General features: G+C 37.0%; 6 protein-coding genes across 9 annotated transcripts; 3 read left to right on the top strand and 3 right to left on the bottom strand.

Moving 5' to 3' along the window:
• Positions 1-1387: 1387 nt before the first annotated feature.
• LOC140873252 (protein RETICULATA-RELATED 3, chloroplastic-like) lies at positions 1388-3339 on the top strand. Of its 3 annotated transcripts, none has more exons than XM_073276315.1 (3): positions 1406-1454; positions 1755-1786; positions 1886-3339. In XM_073276315.1, exon 3 carries the CDS (start codon positions 1907-1909, stop codon positions 2996-2998), a length of 1092 nt encoding a protein of 363 aa, XP_073132416.1. In that variant the 5' UTR covers positions 1406-1454; positions 1755-1786; positions 1886-1906; the 3' UTR covers positions 2999-3339. The 3 variants fall into 3 exon arrangements, with proteins under 3 accessions (XP_073132417.1, XP_073132416.1, XP_073132418.1); XM_073276317.1 differs by having other exon boundaries at positions 1418-1454; positions 1755-1790; XM_073276316.1 differs by lacking the exon at positions 1755-1786 and having other exon boundaries at positions 1388-1454.
• Positions 3340-4490: 1151 nt separating this feature from the next.
• Positions 4491-7784, top strand: LOC140873149 (uncharacterized). The gene is made up of 6 exons (XM_073276136.1): positions 4491-4704; positions 5954-6031; positions 6534-6647; positions 7073-7199; positions 7279-7396; positions 7488-7784. The coding sequence occupies exons 2-6, from the start codon at positions 6022-6024 to the stop codon at positions 7539-7541; spliced, it is 423 nt and encodes a 140-aa protein (XP_073132237.1). The 5' UTR covers positions 4491-4704; positions 5954-6021; the 3' UTR covers positions 7542-7784.
• A 135-nt stretch (positions 7785-7919) lies between these two features.
• On the bottom strand, positions 7920-10659 carry LOC140873147 (uncharacterized). The gene is made up of 6 exons (XM_073276135.1): positions 10487-10659; positions 10305-10379; positions 9967-10100; positions 8962-9457; positions 8543-8656; positions 7920-8409 (listed from the first exon to the last, which is right to left on the bottom strand). The coding sequence occupies exons 1-6, from the start codon at positions 10571-10573 to the stop codon at positions 8347-8349; spliced, it is 969 nt and encodes a 322-aa protein (XP_073132236.1). The 5' UTR covers positions 10574-10659; the 3' UTR covers positions 7920-8346.
• Positions 10660-11807: 1148 nt separating this feature from the next.
• On the top strand, positions 11808-14237 carry LOC140873283 (uncharacterized). Its single transcript, XM_073276370.1, has one exon. It carries the CDS (start codon positions 11969-11971, stop codon positions 13670-13672), a length of 1704 nt encoding a protein of 567 aa, XP_073132471.1. The 5' UTR covers positions 11808-11968; the 3' UTR covers positions 13673-14237.
• A 378-nt stretch (positions 14238-14615) lies between these two features.
• Positions 14616-18772, bottom strand: LOC140873375 (PHD finger protein ALFIN-LIKE 5-like). The gene is made up of 5 exons (XM_073276485.1): positions 18608-18772; positions 18348-18380; positions 16889-17117; positions 16034-16169; positions 14616-15107 (listed from the first exon to the last, which is right to left on the bottom strand). Exons 1-5 carry the CDS (start codon positions 18702-18704, stop codon positions 14862-14864), a joined length of 741 nt encoding a protein of 246 aa, XP_073132586.1. The 5' UTR covers positions 18705-18772; the 3' UTR covers positions 14616-14861.
• Positions 18773-20211: 1439 nt separating this feature from the next.
• LOC140873158 (alpha/beta hydrolase domain-containing protein WAV2) lies at positions 20212-25254 on the bottom strand. Of its 2 annotated transcripts, none has more exons than XM_073276161.1 (8): positions 24832-25254; positions 24048-24083; positions 23809-23887; positions 23579-23633; positions 23305-23421; positions 22114-22278; positions 21242-21479; positions 20212-20620 (listed from the first exon to the last, which is right to left on the bottom strand). In XM_073276161.1, the coding sequence occupies exons 1-8, from the start codon at positions 25067-25069 to the stop codon at positions 20604-20606; spliced, it is 945 nt and encodes a 314-aa protein (XP_073132262.1). In that variant the 5' UTR covers positions 25070-25254; the 3' UTR covers positions 20212-20603. The 2 variants fall into 2 exon arrangements, with proteins under 2 accessions (XP_073132262.1, XP_073132261.1); XM_073276160.1 differs by having other exon boundaries at positions 20212-20540.
• Between the last annotated feature and the right edge of the window lie 72 nt (positions 25255-25326).

Below are 25326 nucleotides of genomic sequence, written 5' to 3'. Positions count from 1 at the left end.
AATTTATTAGTGCTTTGTTTAAGGATTGAGGTTCATATCCTTATAGTGATAGTTTGAATTGTAGTTATTTAGTTTTCTTGTGTTCTGGACATGTATGAACAAAAATTTCAGCATTTATAAAGCAAAGCAAAGCAAATGCAAGCATTATACATCCATATATTTCTGAGATGTCACATCTCGTGAGGGTCTGAGGTATAATTGTTTGTGATTTAAATACTTTTGTGAAGATGCGAATATTAGAATATATGGAGACATCAAATTATTGAAAATACTTTATTCGCATAATTGCTAGTTTTAAAAAACAGGATATAGCTCATTTTCTCTCTCACCGTTTTTCTTTCTAAAAAGTTTATTTTATGGGAATTCATGATATTTAGGATGTAGAATGTTAATTAGTAATTGTAAGTTATTGTAACACATTCGTTGTGAACGTGTGTGTAATAAATGTTATTTTTTTTAATAATGTTTTATTTTTGCATTATAAAATACTATGAAGTATTTTCATAATTTACATTATATTTAGTTTTTAAATATCAAATTAAAATTATGATTTTAAAGGTGGGTATTTTTTTATTAAGATTTTATGTCAAATCTTTATTATTTTCAATATTTTTTTAATTAAATTATAGATAATGACATTGCAATTATGAAAATGATTTCACTAAACGATGGTTGATTAATATGATTTTTTTGTTTTATTAATAAGATAGATATAAAAAAAATTCTTTTTTAAGTTATGTTTACATTAATGAGTTTAAACCGATGATTTCACATTTATTAATTTCAAAATATTCCATTTGTTTAAATATAGACAAAATGGAAGCAAATTTCTAATCTGTTATGTATTATAAGTTATATATAATTTAAATAGTAGCTGTGATGAATTCTAAATATTATTAAGATGAGTTCCATTTGAAATCAATTTTATCGGATGAACACAATTTTGTAACATTCTTGAAAATATGTTATACGTGAGCATATCTCATTAATTTATATATAACTATTAGTAATATGTGCAATTTTGACTTCTAATCTGTAATTTAAACACATGATTGCCTCTTAATTTAAACCAATACAACAATTATAAAAATCTGGGGTTAAATAGTAAACAGTTCACAATCTGTATTTTCTCCAATTTTTAAAATTAAACATTATTGTATGTTCTCGTTCCATAATTTTAACAAATGTATTGCACGTGGAAATTGGAATCAACTTCCCTTTTTCAATGTCATATTTCAATTTTTTGGACTGGAGCAATTAATTAAATGGATTAAAAAACCTGAAGTTTTGGCCCAATAAAAAAAGAGACTCATGGGCCTTGATTACAGAGCCTGCTAAATCAGCCCAAGTTCATTGTAAAAGTTCCCTTTTCTACGTCTCATTTCGAGTTTGTTCTATTGACAGCCGGAAGCAGTGATTTCTCACTCAGCAGTCAGCACTAGTCCATTTCCCAGGTTCCACAAATTTCTCGATTAAATCCATCGTAATTCGTATACATGTTTTCACTCTCATTTACTCTAATTTTCTTGTTGTAACTTAAATTTATTGCCGTTTTGGTGAATACGGGTTATCTTTTTTAGTTAATAATATTAAAGTGATGGAAAGAATTGCGTGATCCCAGTGTGTTGTTACCCTAATTTGCATGATTGTTGGGATAATCGATTCTTGATCTTCTCTTATTTTTATGTGATGTGTGTTGCAATGTATTTCTTTTCAAAGATTCTTTTTTGGTTTAATATTTTAATTAAACGCAGGTTCATTGGTGGATGCTGTTTGGTTTGTTGTGGTAGGTAGGGTGGGGTGTTAGGGTTTGAACTTTTGTGGTGTCTCAATTGCCGTCGGTTGTTGTTTGAGTAGACTTGTAATATTTCTTAAATTTTTCTAGGGGTTATTCCAGTTGAAGAGGATGGCAGCTCAGCTATGCTACTCTCCTCCTGCCGGCGGTTGTGGCTGTGTCACTGCAACTCGCCACGATGCCAAACTTGGTACCAGATTTGCCGATACTACTTTCCCTAATAGCCTTTCCCTGCCCTCGATACAATGTAGTACCGTAAAACTAAAAAACTCGGATTTGGTTTCCAAATTCTATGTTCCATGCGCTGCTGGTGGTGGTGGTGGTGATATTGGTGTTGGTCGTGGTGATGGTGGCGGGAATGGTGGCAGCAGTGGGTGGAGTGGCGGTGGGAACTCAGATGAATCCAAGTCGTCGTCGGATGCATTTGGACCTATTGGGGCTTTCATAAATGGATGGAGGTCGAGGGTTGCTGCTGACCCTCAATTCCCTTTCAAAGTTCTCATGGAAGAGTTGGTCGGTGTTAGTGCTTGTGTTCTTGGAGACATGGCGTCACGCCCCAATTTCGGGCTCAATGAGCTTGATTTTGTGTTTTCGACACTTGTTGTTGGTTCCATACTGAACTTTGTACTCATGTATCTCTTGGCCCCTACCATGTCTTCTTCAAGCCAAAGTCTTCCAGGAATTTTTGCGAGTTCTCCTGCTAGCCATATGTTCGAACCAGGAGCTTATAGTCTGTTGAGTAGGCTTGGCACTTTTGTTTACAAAGGAACTCTCTTTGCTGCTGTTGGGTTTGCTGCTGGGCTATTCGGGACTGCTATTTCCAATGGATTGATTAACATGAGGAAAAAGATGGATCCAAATTTTGAGACGCCAAACAAGCCTCCACCTACGGTTTTGAATGCTGCAACTTGGGCAATTCACATGGGTATCAGCAGTAATTTCAGATACCAAACCTTGAATGGAATAGAGTTCTTGTTAGCCAAGGGACTTCCAACGTTCTTATTCAAGACGTCGGTTGTGGTTTTGAGGTGCTTGAACAATGTTCTTGGAGGAATGTCGTTTGTGATTCTGGCCAGGATAACAGGTTCACAAAGCGTTCAAGGGGTCAAGCCTGCTAATGTCGAGGATGTCTCAGTTGACGGGAAGGAGAAGCTACTGAACAAGGGTGATGATTTGCAAACCAGTGAATATACTTCCAAGTGATTTTGGTCTCACCAGACTCTCACTGCTACTCGATAGAATTGAAAGTGACCGAGCCTCTTCGCAGAGTCAACGTGTGCTCCCTTTTGTCCACCCAAGGATACCGAGCTGGATCGAAATGTTAACGTTATGTTTGATTTTAGTTTCAGTCTTTGATAATGTGTTGTTAGCACAGGTTTGTGTTTGTAGTAATTGGGATCCTTGTGTTTGCTAGTGTTAGTTTTGTTTTTGAAATCTGAAGTTGGTTGAATCCATTAAATGGTGATGGGCTATGGACATCGACTTTGGGCACAGTTGTCATTGATTGTATTGGTTTGGAGTGCTCTTTATTAATAAAAACTCATTTTCATACATAAAAAAATAGAATTCTAAAATATCACCACACCTAATACTGAGTTTTTTTTCTTTATTAGGGATGAGTTACTTGCGCTGTTCTTCGTCATCTATGTAAATTACGTAAAAATCAATTTAACGTTTCAAAGTTCATGTATAAAATATATGTTGAATGTATTAAATTTATTGCACCCATATATTGTTATTTGTTCTGGCAAGCTCCACAAATTAAAAGCTAAGTAAACAAACATTTCCCCCCAAAAAGGGGGTTGTTTTTCAAATAAAGTCATATAATGAATGGGATATTTATTCTAAAATGCGTACAAGAAAGTCGAAAGTCAAAAATATATTTTTTAGAGTTTCATCTTTAGTTTAGTTTGCAATATATATATATATATATATATATATATATATATATATATATAGAATTTTTTTATGGTGCCCAACACTATATGTCCACTTCATGCCCACCATGTACAATAGATGAGTTGATCGGAACAATAGATGAGTTGACTTGTACATGGTGGACATGAAGTGGACATATAGTGTTGGGCACCATAAAAGAACTCAATATATATATATATATATATATATATAAAGTTTTGATATGTTGCCCATCTCCCGTGCCCACCTCCATGCCTACCTATGAGGTATCATCATATACAAATGGTTCATCCAATAAATGAGTGTCACTTCATAGGTGGGCATGAAGGTGGGCACGGGAGATGGGCAGCATAGCAAAACTCTATATATATATATATATATATATATATATATATATATTTCAAACATCAGTTTTATTTTTTACTTTTTATGAAAACAAACTTGTAACTTATAAGTTGTTGACGAGGCCTTAGCCAAATAGTTAAGGTCGATGTTTTAAGACTCACGACCGCAGATATTTTTTTAAATTTATTTAGGAATCTCAAATTCGATTCTTGCGGGTATTTTTCCCACACTCAAGTCTACAAACAATTACTTTATATTCCTCTAAAAAAAAACAATTACTTTATATATAATAAGAATAATTTAGATCAATATTATATAAGTGCTCTTAAAAAAAATGGGAGTTGCAACAACTTTTTAAGTTAAAAAAAAAAAAGAAATGATGATTTCTTCACTATATAGTTTTCAAAGAATTGCAAAACGACAAAGTAGAAACAAGTCGTGAAACCGACGGAGATGGCTCGGGTGGGTGTATTAAATAATTTCTTGAAACCGAAGCGTATTTAGTTTACTTTTCTTGTAAACGTATTCCCCCTTCAAGATTTCTCTTTTCGATTATCCTCTTTCAAGAGCTGTGATCTGAAAGCTCGAAGCTTTTCCGAGAATATCAATCCGTATCTAGCTCTTCTTTCTCTGCGCCAAGTTTCCTAGTAAGCTTCTGTGTAAAATTTTTACATTAATTATGCTTCTCTTTGTTATCTCGTCTTGGAGTTTTATGTGTGTGTTTTTTTAAATTTATTTGGGGGTTCTTTCGATGGTTTTTCATTTTGTTACTCAAGGGTACGGTGGTTGATGCAAAATGGGTTTGATTTGGAATGGTAGATTAGTGGATGAAAAGGGCAAATGGTATTTGATTTTGTGGTTTTCACTTTTCAGTTTAGTTGGTAGCGTGTTTGATGGTTGAGATTTGTTGAAGAAACATTTCAAGAATTCTATTGAAATGCGGATGCACACGTTGACCTCAACCAATTTGTTAAATTCTGCAAGCTGTTCAATCCCCTAAGCTCAACCCCTCCGGTTTTCAAGAATTTCGCCTTATTTTTGAATAATTTAGACCTGCTATTGCATGTGCGCTAGTGGTAGCTTTAAGCTTCGCCAACTTGAACAATTATTATGCGACTCCAGTCTTCTGTTTTCTAATATTTGGTCTAATAAATGATTTTATGCATCTTGAACCTGGAAGAACCAATGGAACATGATGCTTATGCTGTAAACATCTATAAACCCGGGGAATTAGCTCATCACATTGAAAAACTAATACAATTATGTAGACGTATCTAGTGCTTGGGAAGGAGAAGAAATGTAGGAAAGTATATCTGCTAGTGTTAACTAAATAGTACTCAGAGAAACGTGGAGAAAAGGGACCAATCAAAATTTTCAGGTTGTGGGAAAAACACGATTTGCCACATAACCGATGATTTGGGTGTTTCACATATTTGCCATGATGAATCTTTAATTTTTATGAGAAGATAGCATAAAGAGTTTCACAATTAGCTCTATATGACACATAGGATGCTGACATGATACAGTGAAGTTAGAGAGGTTCTCTAAATATCCAAAGGACCAGGCAATTTCCTCCCTGTCAAGAACTGTCTCTGGACTATGGTTGGGACAATTTGGACTAAATTTATTAGTTCAATAACATGCACAACTATGATCATCTTCTCCACTAAACTAACTTTTAGATACTTTTCATGGTTCCTTTCAAGTGCTCTTTCTTTGGGAGGGAAGGATTCAAGATTGCATTATCCTAGGATGATGGACAAAAATTTGTAACAATATGACAAAAATGAAGCCTTGAAACTTAACTGTTTGAGTATTTTCCTAATACCTGACCAAATCTTTAACAAACAGGAAGTACTTACACAGTTTTAATGTTCTATTACTTTTGTAAAATAGGTCGCTGATACAGAATTTGGTGGCAAGGATCTCAATATACTGAATATATTGCCTTCAGAGGACCGCCCATGGAGCAGAGTAATTAACTCCGAGTTTTTTTTTTGTTTGATAATTTCATTTTAAACTTAGCATGCAGCTTTTCTATGACATTTTAAATTTTTAGTAGCTTTCTTAAATTCTTTAGGTTTTTATTTTTTTGCTGGAAAATGATTTTTTTATCGGCAATTAGTGTTGGATTTTGAAGCTTTATTAAATGCTATGGCTTGCAATACATCGTGGAATCATTTGTAAAGTTAACCGTAAATTGTGTAGTAAATCTCAGAGTTAAAATTGTTGTTTGCATCATCAAACATCAGCCACATAAACGCATGTCATCTGATCTGACTGTGGTATTAGAAAACAATTTAGCATCCAACTTCGTGGTTGCTGGGGAAACCGCTTGGAAAAGTTTTTATGTTATAAAATATAGTCTGTATCTTTTTTTAACAACAACTATAGAAACACGGGTGGGAATAAAAAGAACAAAATAAGAGCCTTATAAGCCTCCTGATGCTACTATTGGCACTTCTTGGTGTTACAGATGCTTCCATTGAGGAGGGAGGGGGTAGAAATAGCCTTGAAGTAGTCACCTCAGTTTCTGATAAACGTCTTGATCTTTTGAGACCATCAGCTCGATTTTACTCCATGCTTAAAGGTAGTTATTATTTTTTACATATGCGGGACATTAGAAAAAGTGGCTCTTGGAGCTTTTTCCACACCCGTTTCTTGTTGCCTGATCGAGTCATCGTTTCTTTTGTCCTACTTCTTACTTGGTCCTAGGAGAGTGAAGTCCGGGATGTTGATACACCTTCTCATGCTAAACATTTGTTCACCCGTAGCCACTAGCTCAAACAATAGTAATAATAACAATAAAATTTTATACTTATATAAACACATGTATTGATTTATATCTTCTTTTTGGGAAACAGTATCCAAAATGAAGTATTCTTGTATACATGAGCGTTTAAATGTGTCATGTAGTGTGCATGCATATTCTAACGTTGCAGCTTATGAACCTTTTATTGAACATAATATTTTTACAACAAAACCAACACAGAATCCTTTGGTACTTCTTTACAGGAAAAATGGCTGATGCTGCAGACAAAGTGAAGGGAAAATATACTTTGATTCGAGATGAAGATGACTCACAACTTGGGATATATGAGAAGCCCCTTCCTTGCTTTGGTTGTGGCGTTGGATGGTTCTCGTAAGTATAATCCTTATATTATAAATGGCATGTTGTTTTATCCAAGCTTCCACTGAATGACTCACGGTCCGTTCTTCAGTTTTCTTGTAGGTTTCTTGTGCCCACTGATGTGGTATTATGCGACGATCTTGTATTTCCAAAATTATTATCGCAGGGATCCCAGAGAACGAGCCGGACTCGCTGCTTCTGCCATTGCTGTGAGTATATTCCGTTCTCTCATATAATTCGTTTTTCTCATGCCTCAATGTGTAATTCAAGTTCAGAATTATCCTCGTGTTTCTGTTACAGGCCATGGCATGCACCATCGTGTTGATAATCATAATATTAGTTCTACTTCTCTAGTGCTGATCTTGATTCCTTAAAGTTTACAAGCATCAGTACAGAGTTGGACCTTACACAGCAAAAATATAGATAAAGAAAATTCCTTGCCGTTGTAATTGGAAGCTTTTCTGAAATTTACACCAACTTGTTGATAAAACATTATATTTTCTACTCGTCTCTTTCTGAGATATGGATGGTGAAATGTACTCTCGAAATGCTCAATGAGAAATCTTACACATTGGGAGAAATTATGTTTTTTCCTTTTTTTCTTGTGTTGGATTTTGAAGACTTGTTTTTCTCTCTCTTTCAAGGCCTATGGAAAACAGTCTGTTAGGGAGCTGGAATTAAGGTTTTAATGGGTGAAATAATTAAAAGAGATATTAGTAAATATTATGATTAAGGTGTCATTGTAGATAGTATTAGTATATTTTCATACTCATATTCAAATGCATGGAACATGCAACAAATTGTTTGGATTGAAAATGTCACATATGCATGGAACATGTAGCAAATTGTTTGGACTGAAAATGTCACATGTTTCTACGAATCTACTTCATATCAACTCCGTAACATAACCGACGACTCGTCCCTCAATCATCTGATCTACACACACAATCTGTGTGTACAAAATTTTAGAGAACAATAAAAATGATTTTAAAAAATGCATCAAAACAATATTTTCCTCATTCTCAACCAGCCTATGAGCTCGGAGAAGTTGCTGTAGACTATTCAAATTTTGTCACAACTCGAGTTGGTACTGCTACAGATGCAACAGCATACTGGGTTAAGTTCAAGATTGCATTTCAAGAAACTCTAGTTAGGCCCCTTAGCTGCTGGTGACCAGGCGAACATATTTGCCATCAAAGGTAAACCTAGAACTTGAACTTAACTGCACAGACAGCATCAAAGAAATTATATTATACCAACAAACGGAATTTTGATCATACGAATGTCCTTGAGAGTACTTTGGGGGTACACAAACATTCAACAGTAAAGGAACTCAAGCCAAATGATTAACACACCTTTTGCTCAAGCATTTCAAATATTTGGTTCTTGTCTTCCGCAAATCCAGATTCCTTGAGAGATTTTAGAACAAATTTCCGAAGTTTTTTCAATTTCACTACACCATCTGATTCCTGCCACATTCAAGAAAGATGCAACCGCATCATCTCATGAGTTATCCTCCTTTCTACATTAAATAATGAGCCAATAACAGAAGCAGCATCAAAGAACAAAATAACTTTTAAGAAGCTCCATTTTCCATTTACATAGCACTTACTGCCCCTCTTTATTTACGAGTGCCACATAATGCTAACGCGTGCATTGAAGTTTAGAACTAATCCACCCAAAACTACCATATTTCTGATAAATATAGAAAACATGAGGATTGCATCATTAATTACTTGAAAAACTTGAGGGATAAAAGACCAGAGTAACATACCGATTTCAAAAACGAAGCAACAAGCTTTTTCCACTTTATTTTCTCCAGGTTTTCCTTTTCGGAAGTTGAATCCAAAATTGCAGTTTCCTTGGTCTTGGCTTTCTTCAAGCCTTTTTTTACCTCTGTTTCTGTTTGTTGTATCTGAATAACTTCACCATTACCATCTGCGGAGGTTTCAACTCCAGTCTTCAGCTTAGCACCATCTACTTCGGATGCCTCGAGTTTTCTTTTCTTATCTGATTTCAACGAGTGGGTTTCCACTTCCAAACTATCATCAAGAGAAGTTACTTTAGATGAATTTTGGTCTCTTGATTCCCCTAAACCATTACTTTCAGGAACTTCATTTATTGCACTCTTTTGAGTCAAGTCCGTAGTTCCAACTGCGTCAACGGGCTGCTGCTTTGATGCATGGAAACCTCTAGCTTTTGCTCTGTGTTTCTTTCCTTCAGCATGAAGAAGCAAGGTTTGCTTGCTTGTAGTTTTGGTGTTACAGAGGCTACAAAATAAATGAAAAATGCACAACTGAAGAGAAGTTGAACATGAGAGCCAACATAAACCCCAAACTGAAAAAAAAAATGCCACCTTTAAAAACCTGGCCCCAACAGGGCCAATTAGCTATCAGTTATAAAGAACAGTAGAAGTAATTTGTATGAAAAATTGCATATGTGAACCCGATCACACATAAACCAATGCCATCTAGCTTCATAGGTATTGAAAAATCATAACTAGAGTACTACTACTATCGTATCTACTGATGACTACAGACTACTCACTGGGAACGGAAGTTTATAAGATACTTTTATTAGAGAGCCGCCTAACCAAAACAGGTTTTCCAAGGTGGAAGCTAGTTGGAATATGCTAGTTCCCCATTTTCGATTGCCCCATGCTTCACACCAACTTCTTTGGTCATGATATGATCTTTCTTCTCAACAAATAAACAGAAATTACACCATGAAGACCAATTGTTGAAGGCATATATACATAAAAATGATCATAGGTCCATACCTACACAACCATGGAGGTCGTTCAGATAATCCAACATTTACATCGATTTCTGGTTTCTGCTTGGAATCATTCTTGGATTTAGTATTAGTTGTTCCATTCGGAGCCTTCCCTTGACCCTTTGGACCATATTTTTCCTGAACCCACATCATGTAAAACAAATTAAGATATAGCACATACAGCTGCGATTGCAGAATAAAGATAACAACATGATAATGAGAAACGCGTGCAAAGTAACCGGAAAAAGGAATGAAGTACCAAAAGTTAGATAATTCATTTTTTTTAAAAAAACAGAAATCAAAATTGCAGGAGAAAAACTATTCCACGTGTGCAGAGAGTACCGATTCAGTAATGCACTGAGTGTGACCTTCCACTGTTTGTTGCCCAAACACTTGCCCACAGTCAATGCACGATAACTGATGCAATCAGAAACAAATAAACAAACAAATGAGAGATAATCCAGATTTCTTCATAAAACCAGCTCAAAAAGAAACATTTGAAAAACAAAAGGAAACGTTGGAACCTTGGAAGCAGAACACATTCTGAAGTGATTAGGGAGCTTGGGTTTCTTCAGATTGTCTCCGCAATCCTCACACTGAAACCACACCATTTCTCCTTCGCCGCTACTGTTGCGTAGATAATTCGTTCTTCACTACACCTCCGCAACCAACAGATTCGAGAGGTTTTGATTTAGGGTTTTTAACCACTGATTCAAAAGATAAAACAAACAATGATTTCTCGTTTGATCTAGAGTAACTACTGGGCCATGTCAAACCCATTGGTTCAAATCATAATGGGCTTTATTTCCAATCAGGCCAAGAAAATGGGCCTCATACTTGAGCTTGGTTTATTTCAAGAACTGATAAGTCAGAAAAAAAATCGAATTAATGCAAATCAAGCCCAGCCCATTAACCCTTTTAGTGTACATACAGGTATTTGCTAGTCGTTGACAACAAATTAAAATATGCACTTACTGTGTGCCAAATAATTAACTGAGAACATTGATTTATGGGAAAAAAGGGCCAAAAAGCAGGCTTCTTTATAATAGTGGAGCACTTGAACAAAGGTTGGTGGCATTGGGATATGTTGCAAAATCCACACAACATTCCAAACCTCAGATTGCTTTGGCTTTTTAGAGTAGCATGCCCATATTTGTTTCCATAAAAAATTTATTGATCATGGATTTGCCTTATTGAATATAAAAATTTGGGAAATTGGCTATTCAATCTTCATTTTGACTGATATTATGATGCATGATACGATCGATATATTAAACATGGGTATAAGGTTAGCATGTGTTACATGAATTATTTTATTTTTAAGCATAGTACGGTGCATATACAGTGTTTTTTTTTTCTCTATATACAAAAATTATTTGCAATATGGATTATTACATTTCTAACCGGCCCTTTGAATTCAAAATTGGAATTGTGTCCCATCGATAATTATATGGCACTCTGTTACAAGAGATGAAGTAAAAAGAAAGGTGTCCCTTTCACTTTTCCTTTGGGAAAGTTGATTGTCCAAAGGTGTGTGCATTGGAGTTTGAGGTTGAAAAAGGGGTTATGGAGCACCCAAAGCACTATGTTTTACGATTTGAATTTTATTGAGCTTACCAAAAGATAGATTTGATTGCCGAACTCAAAATTTGACTAGTTTGCACGTAAAAAAATTATTTTGCATTAGCATGGCTAATTTAATTTAAACCGACTCAAAAAAGTTGTAAATCCACACGATTAATTTGCAATTGCTTTAAGGTGATGTAGCTACTCCTACACCACTCATAACATCTGTAAAGCCAAGCATTGTAAAGCAATATAATCATTCTAAGTATATATGTCCATTTCTTGTCCAAACTTCAGTTCTCGCAAAAAGAATGACATTAATCTTTATTTTCTCAATTCATTTTTTCAACTTTATTAAATATGTGGCCACTTGTGTAACAAACCAACCAAATACATCTTAGAAGCTTGATTTCCATCTTCAATACCAAAAACTCCATGACATGGAAGTCGATGGAGACTCGCCGCGGCTTTGGTCTCCACCACCCACCACCCTCCTCATCCCCGTCCGCCGCCGCGGCCTCCACGGTCGCACGTCTCCGATCCTTAATCCGGAGACTCTAATCTTAGCCATCCCCATTCTTGTGTTGCTCATCATCTTCCTCATACTCCCTCCATTTCTTTCATACACTAACCACCAAATTCTTAAGCCCGGTTCAGTTCAGAAAGGCTGGGATTCTGTTAACATATTTTTGGTGTTGATTGCGATACTTTGCGGCGTTTTCGCGAAAAGAAACGAGGATAGTCCATCCTCCCTCGATGCCGATAGAGGAAAGGATTCAGATTCTGTTGCAGATGACAATATAAGGAAATCCATTGCAAGTTCTAAATGGTTGGATTTTCCCAACAAGTCGGAGTATGATAGGATGACAAGCAGTAGGTCTTATCCGGATCTAAGACAAGAATCGTTGTGGGGATGTGAGAGTGATGTGTTCAAGTGTTTCGACGATTTTGAGGTTGATTTTCACCGGCAGCCGGAGAAACTCTACCATCGTGAGAGGCGGAGTCGAAAGGCGGAGGTGGAGGCGGAAGCTGTTGCGGCGCCAGCTCTGTCTGTACGGAGGAGACGATCAGTTCATAAGGGCAGAAATGAAAATGAAAGAAATGAAAACAAATCACCACCACCACCTCCTCCATCAGCACCGTCTCTTCAACCGCCACCGCCGCCGCCGCTGCCGGAACCAGAATTTGGTCCTGTAGCTGAAAAGACTAAAAGGGTTCCCTCCAATAAAGAAATTGTCACAGCCATAGCTTCACTCCATTATGGCACACAGGCGCAGAGAAAGAAAGTGAAAACCAGAGATATTTTCGAAAGCGCCACCGAGGATTCGCTCCCACCTTCCGCACTAGCCCCGCCATCAACTCCGCCGCCTCCGCCTCCTCCTCCGCCTTCTAAAGGTATCCAAAGCCTGTTGAAGAAGAGCAGCAAAAGCAAACAAGTACATTCTGTTCCCACCACCGCCCAACCACCTCCTCCGCCGCCGCCTCCACCGCCCAACTCAATTTTCGCTAGCATATTCAAAGCTGCAAGTAAAAGTAAGCGACCACAGCTTTCCTCAGCATCCTCTCAGCCGCCTCCACCACCGCCGCCGCCGCCGCCTTACTCTATTTTCAACAACATATTCAGCTCAGGCAGTAAAAGTAAGCGATGCCAAATCCCATCAGCATCCTCCCACCCCCCTCCTCCACCTCCCCCGTCTTCAATACTAATTCCATTCGAAAATCTAACAAAAAACCGGAGATTCAAGAATTCCGACACCCCAACTCCACCTCTTCCACCACCAGGAATCCGCCCTGCCTACACAGGAAAGCCCCCCAAACCCCCCAAACCACACACTTCTTCTCACAACGAAATAATCGTGCCACCATCGCCGCTGATCCTCATGCCACCACCACCACCTCCTCCGCCACCATTCATAACGCCAGAAATGGACAGGAAGCGATCCCAGAAACTTGAAGATGCCAATGTCATGTCGATCGAATCCGAGGGTGGACAATCAATGAGGGCTTCAGTTTCTTGCCCGAGTCCAGACGTGAACACCAAAGCTGACACTTTCATTTCCAGGCTCAAGGATGGTTGGAGGCTGGAGAAGATGAATTCCATCAATGAAAGACAGAACCAGGTCTCCACATCCAACCGGCTATAATGTTGATTGAACTTGGTGGCAATGAATATTCATCATATATCTTTTCTTCTTCCACCAAGCAAATCTTAACATGTACGTTATCACAATAGACATTAATAATTTTCAGAAACAATAGTTTCTCGTCAGAAATATTAAAACGGGATAGCGGGCTGGATCGACTCACAATCCGAACCTACTTTTAGGTTGGACGGATCGATCCACTTCTTAGATGAGTTGGAAAAACACCAATTCAACTCAATTCAGTTATTTTAGATGGCAGGATGGGCCAACCCAACGTGTTTACAATCCTTGGGAACCTACTTTTAGGTTGGACAGATCGGTCCACCTTTTAAACGAGTTGAAAAACACCAATTCTGCTCAATCCAACTATTTTAAACGGCAGGACGGGCCAACGTGTTTATGTTTAATTTGACAGGATTAGCTCATCATTAGGCAGGACAGACGACCCACCTTTTAAGCCAATTAAGAAATTGATCTAATGTTTATCAATATTTTTTTTATTTTAAAATGAGATGTTCGCACGAACATCTTATTTCAACCCTACTCAAATATCAATTGATCTATATTATTTAATATCTTAAAATATTTTTTGAATCAAACGAACTCACGAACTCAAATGGTTGTTTTCAACCGCTCGATAATTTAATTCGAACTAAACAAATCAACTCGAGTTAGAACTCTAATTTGAGCCAAATACAAAGTCCCCCTTTTTTCTGTTTTCTTTTTTGAGATTTGAGATAGCTAAACAAATCCGAGCTTTAATCTTGTAAAAGAAATTGTAAGTAATATTTGATTAAATTTCATTGCACACTTGTAATGCATAAAATCAAGCCGAGGTTGCTCGCTTTTCTACAGACATTAAGCACATATCGAGTCACATTCATGCACTTAGGACTTCGAATCAAGATAAATGGACGTTTTAAACATGTCTGAATTAGTTGCTAACTAAAATGAGTTTGGACAACTTACTGTGAATGTTTTTTTTTAAAAAAAAAACGTCTCTAAACTCAACTATTTGGACAGGACGAGAAGGCACGCAAGAGTAGCTACATTCGAAATAAATGAGACTGATTACCAGTGAACTGAACACATAAACACAAGATCAAGATTCGAGACTAACTACATGGCTAGCTATTTTCCATGCAAGATATAATGAGAACGAAGGCAAACCATGCTTGCACTGACGTTGCTAAGGGCGCGGTCTCTTGTTGCTGCACGACGGGCATTTGTACTGCTTGATGTGCTCGGCCTTGGCAGGAGTGATCTTAACACACTTGCCATGGAACCATTTCTCACATAAATCACATAAGATCCAAAATTGGTCTGAGGAATAGTTTTCGCCACACGCTCCACACAAGGTTTCGCCATGCTCATCATCCTCTTCTTCATCAAATCCCTCATCCTCATCCTTAGCTTGGACTTTGGAGATCTTGCCCTGAGATTCAGAAAAGGTACAAACAAATAAAGTTTCACGAGTAACTAATCACATGAAGTTGAAGAAAGTATTAGAAGCATAAAGCTGATTGATTATCGAACAATAAATTAAATATTAGATATGCACAAGAAAAAATGAAATTCATGAATTTGATGCCAAGAAGTTGCTGCCATTTCCCACAAACCTATATAAATTCGATCAAATAATGCAACAAATTCAATATCAACAGAAACTAGCGGAACATCATGATAGAGTGAATAATGCAGTATAACAAAAGATTCACATGGGAGCAATTTATATGATGAGAAGATCACAACTACTCGGATCTTTAAACATAAAGGTAGCTTGCGACACACTTGGGCAAATACAGATAACTCATGAAAGCAGAAGCGAAATAATAACAATAACAATATTGTGGCACATACGTTGGTTCAAAAGGCACCGACTCTTACGACGGATATGGGGTTCAAGGATTCCATCCCCTCATTTTTGCAAACTGTTGTATATTTGGATCTTTTGCTAGTAGCACATAATGGATTCATTTTAACTTTAAAAAAGAATAATAATGATAAAGCCAAAATTAAAAAGTGGGGCTCTCAAATTGCTAATAAGTGATTAAGTGTTCTAAATCCCATAGAGTTTTGTTTTGAAAAGAGGGACAAAGTAAATGAACGAACTGAATTCCATCCTCTACTTGTAACCAAAGGTTGAAACAAATTAACATTGTAATTGGTATCCATATTGAGACAATATCTTGCATGTCAATGAAAAATCGGTTGGCCGGCCTATTCGCCAATGCAGCACAGTCTATCTAGCGATTGGTCATACCTAAACTCATAAGAACCAGGCATCATAAGTATTCAGAAGCTAGAACCCAAAATATATGAACATTGTCATCATTTTGAGAAAGCAGAAATTTCTTTTACCACTTTGGAGTTTAACTTGGATTTACTACCACTAAGGTTTGACATGGACGATTTGTCCTTTGCTTGCTTCTTTGCAGCTCCTGTCACATCTTCAAATATACTCGGGAGATCATTTATCATGTAGAACAGGCGTTTCCTGTATCCCGATACAAAACAAACAATGTTAATATCAAAGTAAAGAAACAAAAGAAATTCCACTTCTATTAGAATTCACAATTTTACGATCCATCATCCTCGCAGTAATGACAACTGGTACGAGTTGGACTGAGAGGGGCATATTGTATTAATCACATAAAATAGATTATTGCTGTGACAGAAATTTTGGATGCAGCAAACCCAAGCGCCCCTGAGTGACACAATTTCAGCTAAAGCATTTAAAAATGGTCAATCATGTTGAAGATCTACTGTCGCATAAATGGCTCTTAAACATTAGTCAGGAACCAAAACGGGATACAAACTTTTGGTAACATAAGCAATTCCCTAGGAAACCTGACGCAGAAAGACAAGGTAGAAAAATGAAATGCAAGCAGGATAATATTAGTTTCCAAAACATTTATTGATAGTATTACCCAAAATATATTTTTTGGGAAAACTGAAATCAGTGTGTTAACAAACAACGTGAAGAAATAACTGAAAATGTTTAAATTACGACAAAACCATAACATGGAGATCGTAATGCCTGAGAAATATCGCTATGCAAAAGTAAATCCAAAAAATGGTTCAGGCGAAGCTACTCTACAAAATAAAGTGAGCGGAGTTTCTCGGCTGAAAGACATTCCATGAGATAAACAAAACCAAAGAATACAAAACCGTTTAATGATCTTCCATGAAGTTCAGTACTCATAAGAACCATACCTGTCAGCTTTATCAAATCCAAATCTCGCCCCAAAATAGAAGGCAACGGAAAGTAGCCATGCGTCGCTGTGGACAGCGACAAGGGCCAACCAATCTTTCTCCTGCATCCCGTCTCGGGCAAAGTTAATGCCTAAAGCAGGCTCCGGGAGCTCAGGTGGAACCTCCTCAGCAGGTAAATTGACTTCCCACTGCCCATTAGGAAATCCATAAAGGCAAAGGTTTTCCTTTTCTGAAAATTTTCATGTTTATAGCAGAGTATCATTGGTATTAAAAATCAAACACTTTAGGATAAGCATTTTTCATTGAAAATTTTATGTAACATATAAATACTCTACTCTATTGAAAAAATGCATACACTAGTCAGTAACGATAAGCCTTCAGCAGGCAACATCTGTAACCAAAACATGCAAGGGGAGGGGAATAAACTGAGTCTTAAGGGTATATCGAACGAATGGTACTCGTAAAGGAGAACATTTAACAAAGTATGCAGTCTGAATAGGCAGTTTGTTAAGGTGCGTAAGGACCAAATTTTAATATTAAAAACTTAATTGGTACTTATTTAACAATTTTATAGAACTTGGGTCAAATATTAAAAATTGGGTCTTGCATATAATTAAGATAAACTAGTCCAAGAAAAGCCCTAAAAAATATTTCTAAATAAGGCGTATCATATTATCATGGCCAAATGAAGGTATGTTCTCATTTTCTACTTTAAAAGCATCATTTCTCTCTTGGTAAATTTGTGCCTCTAAGGTCTGATGCAGGTGACCACCCCCACGAATTTTTCTAGAAGGTGTAAAAGTATAAATTCACTACCCGGAGTAGTGGATTACCCGAATAGTGGACTATCTGGACGAGTGATCACCCAACTTCCTTATATCTGGTGGGTACGTGTACATTTTACTCCCGTGGAAACAGCTACACTTTAAATAGTTGAGCAAAACAAATTTATCAAAATCTTTACTTCGAATATACGAGTCAAATAGGGTAAACTGAATTCCTGCATCACCTAAAGATTGAATATGAAACTTGGTTCCTTCTGCTTTCCTAAGGATTGAAGATTCAAATATCTTCAACGTCAAGTAAAGTGAAAGCAACAAATAAAATGGTAAATGCAAGCCAGTGTGCTAAGTACTAATCTGAGTGTTAACTACTTTTCTTAGCAGAAACAATTCCAGACTCCAGAGAGATGCTCGGAGAAAAACTTTGCATCCTATTACCAAATCCAAAACTCAATTACACAGTGCAGGCACACAAAACAATACAACTTACATGCCATTGAGATTGACTTCACAAAAATTCAAGCACTATGAGGGGACAAAAAAAAAGACAGGAAACAAGTGGACAAGAGAAAAACTAAAAATAGAAACTTAACTAGACAAGTAACACTCCGCACAAAAACATCATGCGCGGATAAATCACAACATCAAAGAAAACTGATAAATGAAAAACCACTCACCGGGATCGCACTGCTTATGGAATTCTTCAAAGTCTGGAAAAACGAAAAACAAGCAACAAAATTAATGGGAAAAACAAAAACAAAAAAACATGTATCAGATGCACAAAAAATGGGACAAGCGGAGACCCCAAAGCCTGGGGAAAAAAAAAACACAAGCAAATGAAAAAATCACCCACGCTACACGTGCTGCCCAATTGGGTTAAACATATCGAGAAAATTCTCACACATTGAAAATTTAAAGACGAAATCAAGGAATTTACCAGTGGTGAGAGCTTTAATCAAGGCATTCCGCCTTCCCTTTAGATCATTAAAAACTTCTTCCACCGTGCGCAGATCATTGAGAGCACTCCCGTCCATGCTTTTGCTCCGCCGTACACACACAAACACGCCCCGAATGCGTGTTTTTTCTCCGGTAATGTTTTTCAAATAATAAATTTATTACAATAACTATTGACTACAGCGAGGGAGGATATATATAAATAAAAGAAAAAGGGGGGAAATTAGGGGCATCTTCGGAATATTGTACTTTTGTTGGGGTAGAGTCGAGATCCGACAATACATGGGCCCCACTTCCCGATCAATATTCATTTAGCAAATTTTTGCCAACTCCCATAAATTAAATTTTTGTGAGAAAAAAACATATAAAGTTAAAATTTTATGTTTTATTATTTTATTGAATTGTATTGTTTTCCATTCAAAAAATAATATAATTAAAATTTGATGTCACGAGAGATCAATACATAGTATAGTGTTAGTATAGTATAGGTGATCAAATAAATTGTTGAGAGAAGTGGTCATTGTGATCATGATTTGATGTGATTTACTATGATCGAGATTAAAATTTGAATAGAATTTTATAGTTTATATCTCCAAATCACCCCTGTCCAGTATCAAATTTATGTAAGAATTTATAGAAAACCTAAAATCACATATTGTGCACGAGTCTCATGTGCCTCAAATGCTCCAAAATGGAAAACAAAATAAGATTTGATTGATTGCTGTGCATAAAGGAATTTGCTTCACCCAGCAGCTCCAAAATGCTGTACGTGGGGTTCTCCATATTCCGATGCGCCACTTTCACCGGCTTTTCTCTTTCGCCGGAAACCTTCTCCGATAAAATCTCACTCAAGTGCTATCGTAAACGGTAAACTTCTCACCACTTACCACCATTTTCATGCAATTCTTTCTTCTTCGATCGTTTCTTCTCTGGCGATGGAGGCAGGGGAATGAGGAAATGAATCTTACCTCGTTTGAGTACTGTGGAAGAGTGCAGGATCTGTGTGTTTTCTAGGTCAAAGAATAATGTATTGTCTTGCTTATCGTAAAAATGGGTATTCAGGATATCTCCTCGGAGTGAAGACCTATTTCTACCCTTTCAAAGGATCAGAAGTTGCTTTATCCCAAACCTAGTGTATTGTTTATCATTTTAAGGTAGTGTTTGGAAGAGTTTTTAGGAAGCACTTCTAAGTTTCTCCGTAACAAAATTCTCTCCCAAACACTACCTAAAAACCTATTATGTTATCCTACCGTCATCACCTCTACCAAACGAGATCAAAGGATTCTAAAAAAATTGCACAAACCAAACCATTAGAGCAGAACACATGGCATCATAACCCGAAACTATGTTAATGATGCAGCTCACATATTTTAATTATTGCACCAAACCAATTTAGATCATTGTAAAACATAAACATCCACATGTAAAGGGAGACAGATTCCCAAACTACTTATCGTTGTTATCAAATTTTGCCAAGACAACTTTGAATGTTTTAAGCTGTTAAATGGGGTCCCCAATTCCTTTTTATGATGTTTTTAAGAGAAAACAAGACAAAAAACTTTAGAAGAGTAATAACACAACCACAGATGAAGTGAGACGAGAGGAGATGGTATGTGAAACGCTAACAAAGTCAATGCAACAATGGTTCTTTCATTACAAACAGAACCAGGTCGACAGTTGCATAGCAAGCATTATCACAATACAGAAATAATCTAGGAGAAGAATACGTGTTATGTTTCCAATTTTAGATCGTTACTTCATTACCGGACGATCAATAAGTCTGATGGTATATGATGTGTCCGTATCATGCTATGTACCTAAAGCATCTAACAACCTTTGCCTCTTCTGAACATCATGCACCTGATGAAAAGCACTGGAAAACACCGTGTTGGACAATCACAGATAGCTCTTGGTCACTGCAAAATCCAAAGAAAGGGCGTAACTGTTGAATCCGGATGTTGTCCTTAAGTGGCAGCAGATCAAAGTGCATCCAAATCTGACACGAGTGCAAAATGATGTCAATTTGAACTGGGACATAGCATAGCTATTAGTTTGAAGAAACTGGATTTCTGATGACTCTCACAATATAAATAGATGACGAAACTGGATTTCTGATTACACTCCCAACATAAATAGATGACATTACAAAACTAGAAGAAAAGGAAAAGAATCCCACTGATCTACTGAAGCAAAAGCAATACATCTAGCCTCTCAAGTCTCGGTAGAAATATCGAACTCGCTCAGGGTCTGGACAGATGAAGTCAATTGATTCTTTTGGTAGATAGCAGAAGTAAATATCTATAACGTCGGTTAGTTCACCAGAGCAGAGAACTAAGCGAACAGGGAAATAAATGGCAACCATCAGTGTCACTTTCTTAAACTCCACCCCCAAACCACCAAGGTAAAACAAAAGGTAAAGCATAAAAACACGTCAAAAAGATGGTCAGCGTATGATATTCCCACATAATTGCAACTCATTTACTTTGACCAGACAGTTCCTTTGGCGGAAATTTTGGGAACAAGATGAGGTAAGTTTTAATCAATCAATAATTATGATAATAGATACAGGAAGATGCAACCTTGTATTAATTTGCGGCAAAATAAATTTGAAACATACCACTTTCAGAAGAGCCATCGATCTTCTTATCTGGAAGGCTCTTTTCAAAAAACTCCTGAATTGTTCTCCAATAGCGATCACCACCAGACAACCATGTATCCATATGCATTCCCGTAGGAAACTCAACAAATAAACACTGTTTATTGCGTGCAGCGGCCTTAGCATATAACAATTGCATGTGCAACGGGGGTACCATTTCATCTTGTAATCCAGAGAGAAAAAGGATTGGTTGTCTGATCTGCAGTTCAAAGCATCAAACTTTAAACAACAGACATGTGCATATGGAAGATAATAAATGACAAGATCAATGTTACAAAACGCCTGTCAGCATCTATGAGACTATGAGAACATTGCAGAAACAAGAAAACACAATGGAACACTTTGAATCAGATTAAAACAGTAGTGGCTCTAAAATTAAAACAATTCTGTCGGCATATGTGGGAATATTGCAGAAACAAGAAAGCCAGATGGTACACTTTCAATCAGATGACAAAAATGGCTTTAAAATCAAAACAATAAAATTGCCTTTAAATAAGGATTTAAAGAACATACACTGTATGCAAATTCTGGATTACAGGCAAAATTCAATTCATGAACCAGATGTTTGGATACCAGTACTCATTCCATTTTTTCAAGAATAAATCATGTTTATGATTTTTATTAATGAGCTTGAACCCAACTGAAGCCGCCTTTTAACAATTCAACTTTGCTAATTTAAGCCTTACACTTTAGCTCGTGGTCGGCTCTCTTAAACTTCAGTTGGATAGACTTGAAAATCACCAGTAAAGCTAGTTAAATCGAAGCCATGGTCATTATGTCAAGAGACACAAAAAAAGATAATTAAGCGTGTCTACATCTAAAGTAAGCCTCACCTCACTAACGACATCAATGGTACTCCATGGAGAACGAACAAGAAAATTCAAAACCCCAGGACCTTTTGAGCTATTTTTTCCAATAAACCACTTCAGAAAGGGCAGTAGAACTCCAGCCATGTCCAGGATAGATGTGAATGTGTTTTCCAATATAAGTGCAGCCACCTGAAACAATGAAGGCACCAGTTGCTCCTCAAAGTTAGTACACCCCAACACATTTCTAGTAACCAAAATAGATTCATTTCTAGATTTACGAGATGAACAAGTACAAAAGAAATCCCATGCCACACACTGCAAAATGGTGAAAATGAAAGATGAACCATAAACAAGACTGTAAGAATACCATATGGACTCGAGATCACAGCTTAAAGTACATCATCATCATTCTAATAACATCTTTGAACAATTCTTCAAAATAAATAGCAAGTAAATAAATATCAACTAGATCGATCAACGATCAGAAATGCTGCATCTGTGATACATGATTCTCGTATTGTTGCTTAGGTAGCACTCGTAACCAGAAAGGCTGAAAGGGTGAGGAAAACAATTGGATCAACTTTTTTTCGGCAGAATCAGGGAGTAACAAAGCTATGATATAAATGCAAATAAAAGAAACAAAAATTCAAAGTCGAAACTAAATGAAAGGAGGATGTTATGACATTGTTTTCTTCTGCAGCCTAAAGTACCAGTTCTAGGTGAAAAAAATATTACACCTACAGCTTAACTATAGAGACAAAAAAAAAGGCAATAACTGTGAAAACTACAGGAGGAAATTCTCTTCCACAGAGATGCAACTGAAAATTATAAGACCTGTCAAAAATTATAGTCTCCTACTTAAACGAGTAAATATGATGTGACTGACTAGACATAGTTACTAAAACCACAATGTACACAAAGAAATTTGCAACAGCAATATGAATATGAATGCTAATGTCATCCAAGACATGAAAAGATATCAGTTTTTCTTTTCGATTCACAGCATGATTATCATATTCAACAACGTCACCATAGTCTACCAAGTATTTCATCACCTTGATCAGGATGAACAACAATAGAAAATGAATTCTAGAAACCATATCCAGACACAAGGGGATCAGGAAGTAACAGAAAAATGGAAAGAATATAAGAAGAAAAGTATGGTTTCACACCCCGAAGAGGTCCTTGAGGTGAGACAGGCCCCAAGGACATTACCTTGTCTGGATTGTTTTTGGTAAGCACTGCTCCAACAGCTCCCCCAAGTGACCTCCCAAAGACTACAATTCGGGACGTGTCAATATCTGTCCTCTGACTCAGATGATCCAGTGCAGCCTACTCCACATGATTATGGGAAATATTAGAATTGACATGCCTAATGACCAAAGGCTACCACTCCTCCCCAACCTTAAAAATAACATCGAGAAAGAACAAGCAAAACTAAAAGATTGCACAGGTTCATTAAGTGAAATACAATAACTTGAAGCAAGACCTGGGCATCCATAGTAATACCATGTTGTGAAGGGAATCCGTCACTAGCACCATAGCTGATAACCACAAAGTTAGAGCAATGTAAATGTCAGTATATAACATAGCATATACGTCTAAATACACCAACTAATTGAAAAAAAAAAAAGAAGAAAAAAAAATAGGACAACCAAGTAGCAGAAGAGTGAGATAATCCATAAAAGAGAAGAAGATGACAAGAAAACAATCACTTACCCTCTATAGGAAAGCATGAAGACATTACATTGAAGTCTTTGCAACATAATTCGAACCATTTCAAGACGGTGAGCAATGTCTGCGAATAAATCATCAAGGCCTCCAGAAGAGTATTTTTAAAATCTTTTTGTCTACAAAGCAAATGTGCTCGAACAAAAGGAAACATTTTTAAAGCATAAAAAGATGTTAGAAATACTACATCAATGTTTGTTTATAACACCTAACTGAAAAAAGGATACTTCCAGCATTTTCTTGGAAGAAGAGAATCGTTGGTCCTGCAATAACAGGGACAAAAGAATTTACCTTTAGTATGCACATCAAAGACTATCCAACTGTAAAGCTGCTGCTGCTTCTTCACACTTACTACCTTCCTCTCCGTTTACAAGTACATTTGCATCATGAAAGACTTCCTTCTTTTTATGTAACAGTTGAATTGACAAAAGGAAAATTTTTCCAGGAAAAACTTCAACAGAAACTCAAACAAACCACTAGACCTTCACTGTGGAATGGCTCCTTGTACCAAACATTGCATCTCATGGTTGTGTGAGCAAAGAATCATATCATACTAGAATAATATCAATCTATTTCCAGCACATATATGAAAAACTTCAGCTTATAGCCGTCAGCTCACAACTAATTAGTAGCAATAAGCTTGACTCAACCATACAATATAACAGAAAATTCACTTTATCCCATAAAAGCGCGTCCATGAAAAAATCCAGCATCCATAAAAGCACTTCCATGAATCAGTTTCTCCTTCATCCCACTCTCATCTCACCACACAAATATCCAGCATCCTAAAGTAAATGACCAGTAAACCCTAACCCAACAAACCACTCTCTCGGATTTTGCTTCAAACGGATCGCAATCAAACCTATTCACTCATCCCCAACCAACACAAAGCCCCAAATATCGCGCGAATGATTTTCCCCAATCAATTGGTCACACATGCAACCGCAACAATAAAAACCCATTAACAAAAAAATATATAGAAATAATAGACATATATGAAAGGAAACCTACCTCTGCAATCAGGTAGGAGCTTGATGAACCAGGAATGGAGGCGGACGCCATCGGAGGAAGTGAGCCAAACGTCCTCATAAATCAGGCGTAGGCGTGAGGGGGTGATGGGGTAAGATCTAGTGAGCCCGGGCAAAACCGGCACGTAAACGAGCTTTTCCTGAAACGCCACCAATATTGCCATTCCCGCCACAACTATTCCGCCCACCCCGTACAGCAACGCGTTCACGTACGACACCATGATCGATGCCCTTCCAACTCTTCGTCCCCCTCGCACTGCTTCCGAAGCTCAAAGAACTGTGCTTTGAAGCTGTTGCGGTGTGTATCGCACGTAGATTCCGAAGGAATTGCAGAGTAGCCGACCCGAACGCTTGAGGAATGATTCTCCTTTTTTTCTTTTCAGTTCAGTCACGATGACGAGGGGGATTGAAACGACGACGTCGAGTTTCTTTTAGTTGTTTTTGTAAAAAAAAAATATTACCTTATTTTTCCAATTAT

Source organism: Henckelia pumila, unplaced genomic scaffold (genome assembly GCF_033568475.1).
Source record: "Henckelia pumila isolate YLH828 unplaced genomic scaffold, ASM3356847v2 CTG_525:::fragment_3, whole genome shotgun sequence".
Taxonomy (NCBI): Eukaryota; Viridiplantae; Streptophyta; class Magnoliopsida; order Lamiales; family Gesneriaceae; genus Henckelia; species Henckelia pumila.
Note: the sequence above shows the minus strand (reverse complement) of the source record. Positions and strands in the feature narration are given on the sequence as shown.

What these genes read in the sequence shown, in the direction of transcription:
- LOC140873375 (XM_073276485.1), bottom strand. Translation starts at nt 18,704, where the DNA reads ATGGACGGGAGTGCTCTCAATGATCTGCGCACGGTGGAAGAAGTTTTT. An exon ending in CCATAAGCAGTGCGATCCCG is followed by an intron (nt 17,118 to 18,347) that starts GTGAGTGGTTTT and finishes GAAAATTTTCAG; the next exon opens with AAAAGGAAAACCTTTGCCTT. An exon ending in CCAAGTTAAACTCCAAAGTG is followed by an intron (nt 15,108 to 16,033) that starts GTAAAAGAAATT and finishes TCTGAATCTCAG; the next exon opens with GGCAAGATCTCCAAAGTCCA.
- LOC140873147 (XM_073276135.1), bottom strand. Translation starts at nt 10,573, where the DNA reads ATGGTGTGGTTTCAGTGTGAGGATTGCGGAGACAATCTGAAGAAACCC. An exon ending in TTGCTTCGTTTTTGAAATCG is followed by an intron (nt 8,657 to 8,961) that starts GTATGTTACTCT and finishes TGAATGTGGCAG; the next exon opens with GAATCAGATGGTGTAGTGAA. An exon ending in TTGAAATGCTTGAGCAAAAG is followed by an intron (nt 8,410 to 8,542) that starts GTGTGTTAATCA and finishes CTGTCTGTGCAG; the next exon opens with TTAAGTTCAAGTTCTAGGTT.
- LOC140873158 (XM_073276160.1), bottom strand. Translation starts at nt 25,069, where the DNA reads ATGGTGTCGTACGTGAACGCGTTGCTGTACGGGGTGGGCGGAATAGTT. An exon ending in GTATTACTATGGATGCCCAG is followed by an intron (nt 23,422 to 23,578) that starts GTCTTGCTTCAA and finishes CATGTGGAGTAG; the next exon opens with GCTGCACTGGATCATCTGAG. An exon ending in CGATGGCTCTTCTGAAAGTG is followed by an intron (nt 20,541 to 21,241) that starts GTATGTTTCAAA and finishes TGGATTTTGCAG; the next exon opens with TGACCAAGAGCTATCTGTGA.
- LOC140873252 (XM_073276316.1), top strand. Translation starts at nt 1,907, where the DNA reads ATGGCAGCTCAGCTATGCTACTCTCCTCCTGCCGGCGGTTGTGGCTGT.
- LOC140873149 (XM_073276136.1), top strand. An exon ending in ATTTTACTCCATGCTTAAAG is followed by an intron (nt 6,648 to 7,072) that starts GTAGTTATTATT and finishes ACTTCTTTACAG; the next exon opens with GAAAAATGGCTGATGCTGCA. An exon ending in TCGCTGCTTCTGCCATTGCT is followed by an intron (nt 7,397 to 7,487) that starts GTGAGTATATTC and finishes TTTCTGTTACAG; the next exon opens with GCCATGGCATGCACCATCGT.
- LOC140873283 (XM_073276370.1), top strand. Translation starts at nt 11,969, where the DNA reads ATGGAAGTCGATGGAGACTCGCCGCGGCTTTGGTCTCCACCACCCACC.